The 12,180-nt window shown below is 40.1% G+C and overlaps 1 protein-coding gene across 1 annotated transcript in view; it reads left to right on the top strand.

The window, feature by feature from the left end:
* LOC148538917 (uromodulin-like) overlaps positions 1-11,867 on the top strand; it is a 30,288-nt gene extending 18,421 nt beyond the window's left edge. The window contains exons 6-9 of the mRNA XM_088452093.1: positions 250-398; positions 5,143-5,386; positions 10,610-10,709; positions 11,803-11,867. Coding sequence (XP_088308219.1) covers positions 250-398; positions 5,143-5,386; positions 10,610-10,709; positions 11,803-11,867 — 558 coding nt within the window. The remainder of the gene's footprint in view (positions 1-249; positions 399-5,142; positions 5,387-10,609; positions 10,710-11,802) is intronic.
* Positions 11,868-12,180: the final 313 nt, after the last annotated feature.

Genomic DNA, 12,180 nt, shown 5'->3' with positions numbered 1-12,180 from the left:
ATCACTCTGCCATGGGTCTGCGTAGCCTCTGCAATTGCAGTCCTGTATGCAATTGCTAGTTCACACATGCACACTGCAATGCACACATGCGCAGAACGCAATAATTGACCAATTGAATGCGTATAGGCAACTGTGTTCCTTGCTAAATCAGGCCCTAAGTGTCCGCCTACTGTTGCTAGAGTCCAGTCTAATTGTATGCAATAATACTTTGGTAATATTCTCATTAGTAATAGTCCTTTCATTATACAGAACAACAAAACACATATTACCTTCAAAAACACAATTTACCTATCCTTGGACTCAGTTGGTGGAGAGGATGTTGTCGGTATAGATTATTCTTGTGTATACCCTCTGGACATGGAGATCTCTCTTGAAACAGCTATTCGACCCTTTTCAAGGTAACTATGTAATAGTGTGCATGAACTATAATTAACAAGTGATATTATTATCACATATCCATTAAATGCAAAGTTCTTGTGAGAGTGGGTTTAATGCTATTAGTCTCATACAGTGTTCTTTATTGTAGCTAATGCATGCTTGAATTACCTCACCAGTATACAGTGCTGCAGAGTACAAAATGACTTCAAATATCAGAAGAAATAAATTACATTTTATGAATGGTACTTTATGTTATTGTGATAGATGCAATATAGTTGATTTCCAAAGATTAAAACCTGTGATTATCTGGACTATTCAAAATTGTCTGTCCCAAGACCGATCCTGTTTGTGGAAAAACTCAGTTATGGCGGAAGCTTATTAAATATGTGATGTGCACTGGCCTTTCCACATGCATCATTTATCCATGCTGTCATACTGTATATCATAACATTTGCATCTATCTCAGATCACCTGCCATTCTAGATAATAGCATACAACATGGCTTATTCTGTTCCCATACATATTGTTTCCAAAAATATACTTCATAAATTTTTCTAACATAATATTCCTAAAAAGCAATGCTATCAATGCTGACATGTCTCATTTCAATGTACCCTGGGGCTGATTTTGAGTTGGGAGCAAAGCAAAAAAGAGCAAGTAACTTTACACCTTGGCCAAACCATGCTGCACTGCAGGAGAGAGTTAGAGATTTATATGTGAGAGGATCGTGACCAAACTCAAATTTAAATTACATACAGTGTAAAATAAAGCTGCCCAGTATATGTGGGCTACATGCAAAAGCAACCAGTATTTACCCTGCATGCATAGCATATAAATGCATTTGCTCCCCTTTTGGTGCAAGATGGTTTGTCCAGCTGTGAAGTTGCATTTTGCCTTTGCTCCCAACTCATAATCAGCCCCCTCTCCCCATGTGTTAATGTTTAACTGCTTGTATGCAGAAATTGTTTAGGAAGCTTCATATTCTCTGTGTAAGAAGCAGGATAGCTGCAAGATAAGTTAAAACTGAAACTGAAATATTCAACTTGCAAGTGGAAGTTACAGTAACATCTTTATTACTACACAAAGAATGTAGGACATGAAACACAGCTGAAGATAAGTAGAATGCTAAAACCAATCAGTGGTCAAGCCTATGCAGGGAATGATATCACTATATAACTGTACCAAGGTGCAAATTGCCTACATTGGGGCTGATACTGATATGTATCTGAGGAAACGTATGCATTTAGCAATGTTGTCCCAACTGTGCATGTGTCTTAAGTATATCGCATTTGCAAGGTGATCTGGGCACATATTAGCACCCATGATTGCATTGCAGTATGCGTTTATACTGTACCATAGGAATGTATGATGTTGCACACCCAGGGACATTGGCTCTGGTCTCTTCACTCCTGTGCCAGGACTCCTGAGTATGTGCGGTCTACATTGTAAGGGGGGCCCTATTCTGGTATATTTTGTAGTGTAGACCATAGGCTAAAGCAGTATAACACCATCTTCAGATGTGTTACTATAGCTGCGGGGGCCAAGCTGCTTGGTAAATCTGACAGCATCACATCCCCCATAGAAACCTATGGAGGTTGGGGCTGCTATCAGTAATGGAGGGAGTGCAGCAGACATCAGAGATAATTACTGCGGTCCCTTCATAATAGATCTTGGGGATACTAAATATCTGTGGGTATACTCGAAAGATAAATTGAATGATAAATAGACCCCTTAATTGTGCAATGCAAGTACAGTAGCTCCATCCATATCATATCTTGAGCGGATGAAGCCTAATGTTAAGTAGAAGTTTCTGGAAGGCAACTGGGTGACGAATCTGATGGAAGTGTCATTACAGTGACGTGGACGTGTACCCTGACCTCTGTCCTTAATGCAGGTGTTGGAAGCAGATGGGACATCTGTTTCAGATGGATTTTTGGCACCCAGCATGGGGCTGGTGTTCCACATACTAATGATGACTGAAGCATCAACGAACAAAAACAGTGGGCACTGCACCAGGACAAATGAAAACCAACAAATACGCACACAGATGGACAGATACAGTAGCTTAATTAGTGTATCTTAGTCGCTAGGCTGCCAAAGCCAGATGTGTATGTGTTAGGATCTGCAGTTAAGCAGATCATATTGCTTGGAGTTCCAGCCTTAGTTGCTACTGAGGCACTGCACTAATTACTGTCTGTCTGTGTGCAGTGTCAGGTGCATTACTTGATTCTCCTGTCTGGACACAGCCCAGCTGCACAGTAGTCTGTCATTAAGGGAGACTTGCTCTGATTGAACTCTATCTCTGTTAAAATCCAGCAAGCCCTGCACTCCATGCCGGTGATAGAAGTTTCTTCTTACTTCTGGTTCCTGTATCCTGCCTGTCAGTTGAGTTCAGAGTCAGACTTGCTGTGCTCTGTGTGTGCCGTTTGTTCCATCCAGGTGTTGCTTGTACCATCTGGGCAGCATGGAGTGCTTCCTACCTCCAAAGCGCCTGTCACCATCCAGTGGCTTGTGTCAACCCGGCGGCGCTAGTCACAGTTCTGTGTTCCAGGTGTGCCATCTAGCACACCATCGCCAGTGTCATCCCGGCAAAACACTTGTAGCAGCTCTGCGTTCCAGGTGCGCCATCTTGCACACCATTGCCAGTGTCATCCCGGTGACACTGGTAGCAGCTCTGCATTCCAGGTGTGCCATCTAGCACACCATCGCCAGTGTCATCCCAGCAGCACTGGTAGCAGCTCTGCATTCCAGGTGTGCAAACTAGCACACTGTCACCAGTGTCATCTCAGCGACACTGGTAGCAGTGCTACGTACTCTGTTGCATTCCTCTCCTGAGTCTCATCAGCCCAAAGGCTGCAATGGTCCTGGGGCCCCAGGTCCCTTGGCTATGACTAAAAAGGCCACAATCAGCCCCCAAGGCTGCTCCAACAGCCCAAAGGCTGCATCACATTGTCTGCCCATTGGCCACGACTAGCCTCTATAAAATCAGCCCTCAAGGCTGCCCTTCATATTCTACACTTGGCCACAACTAGTTAACTGGCAGCAGTCCTCTGACAATTCTTGTCTGATTAACCATCCAATCCATATGATTCAGAATCTGTCCCATTGTGTCCAGACAGCAGTGGCTCTGCAATAGTGTAACTTTCTGTCTGGCAAGTAACTGATCCTTTCCAGTGACACCCTCATGCACTACCACACAGACATTCATGCAAATGCCCACAGAGACACAAATGCATAGCCACACAATCAGAGATGCGCATGTACAAAGAGACATACATGCATGCAGTGACACATGCATGCTCAACAAACACATGCATATACAGATCTACTGTACAAGAGGGGATGTGGTCAGGAAGCTGATGGTCTAAATGCCAACCACCGGCTTCCAGACTCTCTATCCCGGCATGGTACTAATGACAGGCATCGAAAACTTGTTGCCTGTCATTATCCATATGCATACCGAACAAAGGTAAGCCGGGCGCAGACAGATGCGGGGCTGGGGGAGGGTTAGGTTTAGTGTTCCTGGGGTGACTTAGGGCTAGACACCCCCTCAGGAGTTTAGGGTTAGGCTAGGGGAAGGGTGGGTTAGCGTTAGGCACACCCCAGGGGGGGTTAGGGTTAGGCACCCCCCCCGGGAGACTTAGGTTTAGGCTGTGGGGAAGGGGGGGTTAGGTTTAGGCACTTAGGGGGGGTTTAGGGTTATGTACTTGGGGGAGGTTAGGGTTCGGCACCCCTGAGGGAGAGTTAGGGTTAGGGGGTAGAATTGTTACCTTTTGACGATTGGGATCTTTACACTTGCTGGGCTCCCAGGCTTTGAACCGCCGGCCGCACACCCTACAAGAGATATATGCAGACATACATTGTGGAGAAATGTATCAAACCTTGTGAAAAGTAAAGAAGTGGACAAGTGATGAAGTTGCCCATAGAAACCAATTAACTTAACAGTCACAGTTATTTGCTGCCCATATTATAAGCACCTCTCTCACCAACTGCACTTTGACAAGTAATATTCACATAAATCCCACAATCGTATACAACCATCTTCCACAACCAAACTGAGGGCATGACTCAGAGCCGGACGCTCTAACCAGAGCGCTCGCTCTGAATCAGGGCCCTCCTACCTAAAAATGGAGCAGCCTCTTGGACGCTCGCATAACTGTGGGTTACCACCCACAACTTATGCGAGTGTCCATGATGATGGTCGCAATGGTCAAGACCATTGTGACCATCGGGCTTGCGATGAGACCCTTGCGGTAGGGTCTCACTGCCGCAAGCCCAGGAGTGCTTTTGGCTCTACCAGAGCCAAAAGCACTCCCACTGACATCACTAGTGATGTCAGTGAGGCCGGCTCCAGACGGAAGGCGTTCCCATTGGAACGCCTCCGTCTGGGCAGCCACGCCCCCGGCATGCCCACCAAAGGGGGCATGCTGTCAGTCACCATCGACAGCACACCCCCTTTGGTGCGAAACCCATAGCGACAGCTTGGCTGTCGCTATGCGGGTCTCGCGCATGCGCACGACGGAGCTCCCTCCGTTGTGCGCATGCGCATTAGGGCACCATCAACCCGCTTGCGAGCGTCCTGCGCTCATGAGCAGGTCTGAATTAGGCCCTGAGAACCATCCAACTGGCCTTAACTCACATTCTGTCCAGAATGTTTTGTTCTAATTCCACATCCTACGGTCTATGCACAAAAATGCATCATTCATTATTTAAGATGATTTTGATCATGCCAAAGCATAACATTAATATTATTTCTTGCTACAGCTCAGCTTTTGTGGGAGGCACAGGGAAGCTATTGGCAACTATTGCCCTCTACCAAGACTCAAGCTACAAGATACCCTATGGGGGCTCAGAGGCTCTACTAACATCAAAAAGCAAATTGTATGTTGGAATAATTTTAAAATCAGGAGATAGCAGTACATGGTCTGTGCTCATGAAAAATTGTTATGCAACTACATCAAGTGACCCATCTTCCTCAGCAAAATATGATATCTTGAAAGACAGGTTTGTAATCAGCATAATACTCTGATTTATTTAACAGAATCTAGATGATTTTTCTTTTGATAAAATAAGTCTTATTCTGAATTGGAAGCAACCTTTTTTTTGCATAAAATACACATTTTCATAAAGTTTGTGCATGCAAAAAATGCATATGCATACATTTGTTTGCATACACACAGCTGTTTGCATATGTACAGCGAAGGTGTGTTTCCATAATTGTTACAAGGTTAGAGGTGGACACAACCACAGAGACACAGTCAGGAGTTGTATCTGATGGGTGTACTCTACTCTTGGAGCAAAGATCCACACTACTATATTTGCCTGATATGTATGCTTGGGTTGATGCTAGTCATCAACAGCCGCAGCGAAAACTTGTACCAACCTATACTAGTTGCTAAAGATGTAATTTGGACCTGTTAACATGTAATACAAAACCCGAGATTTGTTTTTTAAATCCGAATTCCGTACTTACAGCGGACCTGAGCCAGGACTCGGATCTACTTGGAACCCCAAAATTCGGGTGTGTTCAGTTTTTAGGAAAACCAAACCGCACATCTCTACTAATAACCCTGCATAGTATATGACTGTAATCTATATAAAAAAAACAAACAAACAGTGTTTTAATGATATTATTATACTGTACGCTTTCTATGTTTATTTTTTCTTGGGACACCTCATTATTTACTTGCATTCTTTCCACACTTTCCTGTGCACTATATAGACACTGTCCACTCCAGTCCTTACTATTTATATAACATAAATTGGTAATGGAAGTTAAACCATCTAGAGGGTGTGCATAATTAAATCACAGGTGATGAAGATTGAATAGGTTTTAATATATCACTCTATGCATACAAATACCAATTATAATAATAAAAACATCTTGTACTAAACCATACACATCTGCGTCATAAAATAAGCATATAATAAATATTAAAACCTGAGTGGAGATGTTATTAGCAATAATATTCTTCTCGTATTAACTCAATGTATTGATGAGTTTAAATGACCGGCTAAAAGTCTCTGAATAGTGAATATCCACTTATACAATTTGTCAAAAGAACAGTCCTTTGAGCCTTTTCTTGGAGCAAACAGAAGGTACTTGTGAAAATGTATTCCATTACATGGTATAGTCAAACGTGGTAAAAAGCAAGTTCCAATATATGCCTGGTTTGGGAGAGTATAGGTGAGCTATATATCAGCAGAAGATGGCTTGGTATTGAAAAAGCCCAGCTGTTAATTACCCACAAAACTCCCGTTTTGCGGCTGGACGGCTTCGGTGTGGGGAGGTTCCAAAATGCTGGTAAGTTCCTCTTATGGTAAACCCACATAAGCAACAGAATACTGCCTTCAGATGGTATTGCAATGCTCCACAAATCTCATAATTTATATGGAAGGAATTGACTTTCAAGGTATGTATAGTCCCAATATCCTTAAATCCTTGACATGTATCTCCAACACAGTAGCCTGTCAGTTTCTTCAGATGGTAATGAGTCATTGAGACAGCAAGGATGTCTTTTTCAATGCATTGGAACCAATAGAACATTCAGAAATAATTGATAAATACAATTCACCTGTTTAAAAAGGACTCCTCTTAGAGTTTTGTTCCTTAATATCATGCACACAAACTTTTAAAGCCAATACAATAATAACAATAAGGAGGTCTAATTTAATATAAAACAACTCATAAATGACAGAATTACATAGAAAGAATATGTACCAATGGCAACATAATATAATTGCTTTTAAAAGGAATAACATGGTACTTTATACAGACTTTTGTCTATCTAATCTATAAGAAACATATATTTTGTGGTTGGATCAGATGACCGACTCTGTGGCACAGTCAGTTAGACCACAATACTATTCTCCAAACTGATCAGTGTTCGATTCACAAGTAGGACACAGATAAACTCATATCACAAACAGACATTTCTACTTAATATTAATGACCACTAATAATACAGTAGCACCTCTCTCACTTGAGTTTTTTTCCAAATACATTATAAAAAGTCTAATATACAAAACTGATCTCCCAATTCACATTTACATTCTCTATATAAGTAATCAGTAAATTATGTATGCTATATATAATTTCTTTAAGAGGAGCAGCATGATAGTTTATACAAACATTCATGTATCTAGTCTTGTAATAAATATATAAGTCATGCTGTTGTAATCAGACCAGCTCTATGGCACATTCAGCTAACCACAGTCCTATTCTCCTAGCTGACCAATGTTCAAAACCCGGATAAGACACAAATAAACGTATATCACAAAAAAAAAAACACACACCTGTCTCGTTTGAATTTTTACCAAATATACTATAAGGGGTCCGATGTGTAACACTAATCTCCCAATTCACAATAACGGTCTCTATATTAGTGGGCAATAAGTAGTATATACTGAGGCTGCAATAATAAAGTTTTAAACTCACAATCTACTGCATAGATCAGATTATAACAGTCACATAAATAAAGTATATCACAAGACATAACACATATGTATTATTTAATTGCTTCATTCAACTCATTAGATATTATTAAGCTCTATGTTTTCATTTAACCCTCCTGGGATTAGTGTACCTAGTGAAAAAATCCAGAAAGCCTCCCTTCTGCACAGGGAGTTAAACCTATCCCCCCTCTGGAGGTACATTGAATCGCTTCAATACCTTGAACTGATAAAACATTAACGTCACCATCGTGAAGCTGGGTTACATGACGTGATACACTATGGAGGCAATTCTTCCACATTACATTCCTCCCGTGTTCGAGAAACCGTGTGTTTAAACTCCTAATCGTACATCCCCCGTATTGTTTCCCACATTGACAGGAAATGAAATAGGTCACATAAGTGGAATCACAATTTATAAAGGTGTCAATCGTATAATTCTTGATCAAACTGTTTGACTTAAATTGAAGACTCCTATTTTTAATAAATCGACAGGTAATGCAGGAGTGTCTCCCACATTTGTAGCACCCTTTAGGTCTAACAGTAAGCCACATATTAGAACTCTTATCCTCATTAGGTTTTTGATTAGCAAAAAAACTAGGTGACACAATTTTTCTTACAATTTTTGGCCTTTCGAAAGGTAATAACAGGGGAATCTCCTATAACAGGAGCCAGGATTCTATCCATCTTTAGAGACTGAAAATTCTTTTGAATTATCTTTATTATTAAATATGATTCTTCGTTAAACCTTTTTTTTTTATTATAATTGGTATTTGTATACATAGAGTGATATATTAATACCTATTCAATCTCTATCACCTGTGATTTAATTATGTGTACCCTCTAGATGGTTTAACTTCCATTACAAATTTAGCTTTTGATATTTAATGTGATCAGAGACATTTCTTTGGGTGCTGTGTTGTATAATAATTTGTTTTATGAAAAAGGAGGTCTGGTTTATATTATAGATTAAATCATATTAATTGTAAGCGCCTGGTAATAGTTGCAGTGGCAACTTATTAGTATAATTTATATAACATCAACCTGTACATGGCAACCACACTAACATGTCTTTATCAAGTCTGTATATAATATGGGTCACATATAGGGCCTGTTTCAGAGGTGGAGACAGAAGCACCGTCCATTGGTCGTTGTATGTCTGCGACTTGCTGCTACAAAATCCTTCCCTTGTATACATCCTTACATCCAAAGTACTGAGGTGCCCACTGTCACCATATGTACACAAAGTAATACTGAATGCTGAGTCCTTAGATTCCACCATCAGACACCCCATTGAAACTTGCACCAGCCCTATGGCAGGTGCAGTTTTTCCATCCGACTATGACCTCCTATGTGAGCGGTCATGTCTGTGTTTACAACCACTTTCCCTTACACTCCTGTGACACTCCCATAACATGCTCATCCTTGTGAGTTTCCTAAGCCACCTCCCTGTCACCATCGAGGAACGCCCACTAAAATTACAACTGTTACTCTGTAAGAAGTAAGAACACAATCAGGACCTACATGCGGTGACATCAGCCTCTGAATCAGGCCTATAGTCACAATTCACAATGTCACAATGCAATGAATTATATATAAATATATATATATATATATATATATATATATATATATATATATATAGTCCGTTCCTTGGGAGGGGGCCTGGGGAAACCGGCAGCCAACAAAGGGCTCCAGAGCCCCCTAGATCTAAAGGGAAGAGGTAAGAGCAATTTTACTTTTAAATACACACTTAAACGCATCTTAAATATACTGTAAATACATTTAAACATATAAAATGAACAATGAAATATCACAAATATAATGAAATATCTACCCTATCACTGGTGCCCTAGCCTTCAATCCCCACATGCATAAGTGATCCTTGGAAGCCCATGACCTTGTCACCATTTCACCAGTTGTACTTCCTTGGACCAGTGCATACTGGGAACACCCCACAAGACCTGTCATTTTGGAGATGCTTAGACCCAGTCATCTAGCCATCGCAATTTGGCCCTTGTCAAAGTCGCCCAGATGCCCATTTTCCCTGCCACATCACCTTCAAGAACTGACTGTTCACTTGATGACCAGTATATACCACCTCTTGACAGATGCCATTGTAATGAAATAATGTTATTCACTTTTTTCTGTCAGTGGTGTTAATGTTATGGCTGATTGGTCTATATATATATATGTATATATATATATATATATATATATATATATATATATTACAAATGAGCAGGGCGCTCGCCAGTCTTGTAGTGATATTTAAGAGTTGCATTTTATTCAAGCATAAGCTGACATAGTGCAGCAATGATAAGGTGATGTTTTGGTCCTCACATGGACCTTAATCATGGCACAACATTATCCATCCAAGATTAGCAACGTCAGCTTACTGTATCATTGCTGCACTATGTAACTTTATGCTTGAATAAAATGCAACTCTTTTAAATATCACTACAAGACCGGTGAGTGCCCCACTCTTTTGTCATTTGGATATTGACCTGTGGATTTGAGAATACTTCATATTGTTCCTATAGGAGCACCCAAGCTGATGGATTCTTGTAACTGTGAGTGCATGATTTATTGTTTTTTTATATATATATATATATATATATATCGAGAGAGAGAGAGATGTGTAACTATATATTTGCACAGTAATATCACACATAAGTTAACACAGTTCCACATAGATGATACAATGCCAATGAAGAACTCGCAGATGCTAGCTTCACCTTCACCATTGCTCTGACTCAACTATTTCTAATTCTTCTAGTCCTGCTCTGGAATGAGGTCTCTTAGTACCATCCATGACACCCGTACCTATGATGGAGCTAAAGATACAACTTTGTCTTTGGGGCCTATTATTAGACAAGGTATGTTTACATATTTGTATATAAAAAGTTATATTAATCTTCAACAATAAATTATGTTCTAAAAAGTCTTACTTGAAACATTTTAAAATTTTTGGACACTTTGATTATGCATCTATGTCTCTAGAATATGCTACTATATTTGTGCACTGCAATCCCTATTACAACAGGTTTTCATCTTGTTAATTAATTTTCTTTTTTATTTGTTTTGTTCCATTGCAGGATAATTTTACCCATAAGCAAAAATTAAACAAATAAAAAATAGACCAACAAATATACCTGTATACGCATGCACCTCTTGGATTCCAGCATAGTCAGTTTTTCCTTGCACACCATATAAGTTGAGATTCTAAAATTCTCAGGAATGTGCGAAGCCACACATCTCTGAGAGTTGATTTTCCCTCCATCACTGTTAGATCCAATCAGGATTGGACTGATCCACAGGGGTACAGGGGAAATCCCCAATGGGCCCCACTGCATAAAGGCCCCACCACTTGCTTTAATGTCAGTTCCAGACTGTGCACTTGAATTATACAATGTTACTCTGTTAGATGGTCCTTACATGGTCTCTAATGTCTGTCCAAGCCTGTTTGGGCTGGCCTCATCCCCTGTGGTATCTGATCACACCCCAAAGCATTATGCTCCAGTCCGACACTGGATCCAATGCTATATAATGTACTTACTTGTAAGCTGCTAATATAGCTAAATATTGTATTGGTCTATAATACTGCAGTATTGGTTTCATGGGAGATCAAACTCCAACCTTTGCTTAATTCATTCTTAATTCCTTTACTTTAAAATGCACTTTGATGGAACAAACGGCACCTCACTTAAACTGTATAGAATCCTACTCCATTGGTCTCACATTCAAAGCTTTGCAGCCTACACTCATTGAAGTTGAAAGGCCAAAAACTGATAGAATGGTAATAAAAATATGTGGCCTAGCAAGAATTCTGTGTGGTTAGTGGGATCTGCATGTGGTTTAAGTGGGCTGTCTGTGGCCAAATGTGTCCTGATTTTTTCACATGTTGTGAGATATGATTATACAAAGCAGAATTAAATAATTTTTTATTAATATATTTCTTTATATCTGCAGAAAATCCAACCAGTGATGGTGAGTACTCCACTTACTATGCTAAAGTCATAACTGTGATCATATAATTTTGACATACATATCCATAACTGGTGTAACTTCATCATCTTCATCATCTTCCCTAAAATGTCTTAAACTTTCCTGTAAATATCATCCTCCATTTTTATAGCACTGTCAAGCCATTTATATTCCTAGGTTTCCTATTCTACATGCAAATACACAACAATTCCCAGCTACCCCAAACAAAACCAAAAAGTGTCACTTTAGATGCCAGATATATCTGATATGTCTTGATAATACAATACCAATATATCACTCTTCTTTACCAAATGCCCTCCAGTATTCTCACCAGTTCATGTCAATCAATTAATAAATGCTGTA

Source organism: Taudactylus pleione, unplaced genomic scaffold (genome assembly GCF_031769625.1).
Source record: "Taudactylus pleione unplaced genomic scaffold, aTauple2 ptg000032l, whole genome shotgun sequence".
NCBI lineage: Eukaryota > Metazoa > Chordata > Amphibia > Anura > Myobatrachidae > Taudactylus > Taudactylus pleione.
This window is presented reverse-complemented; position numbering and strand designations above follow the sequence as displayed.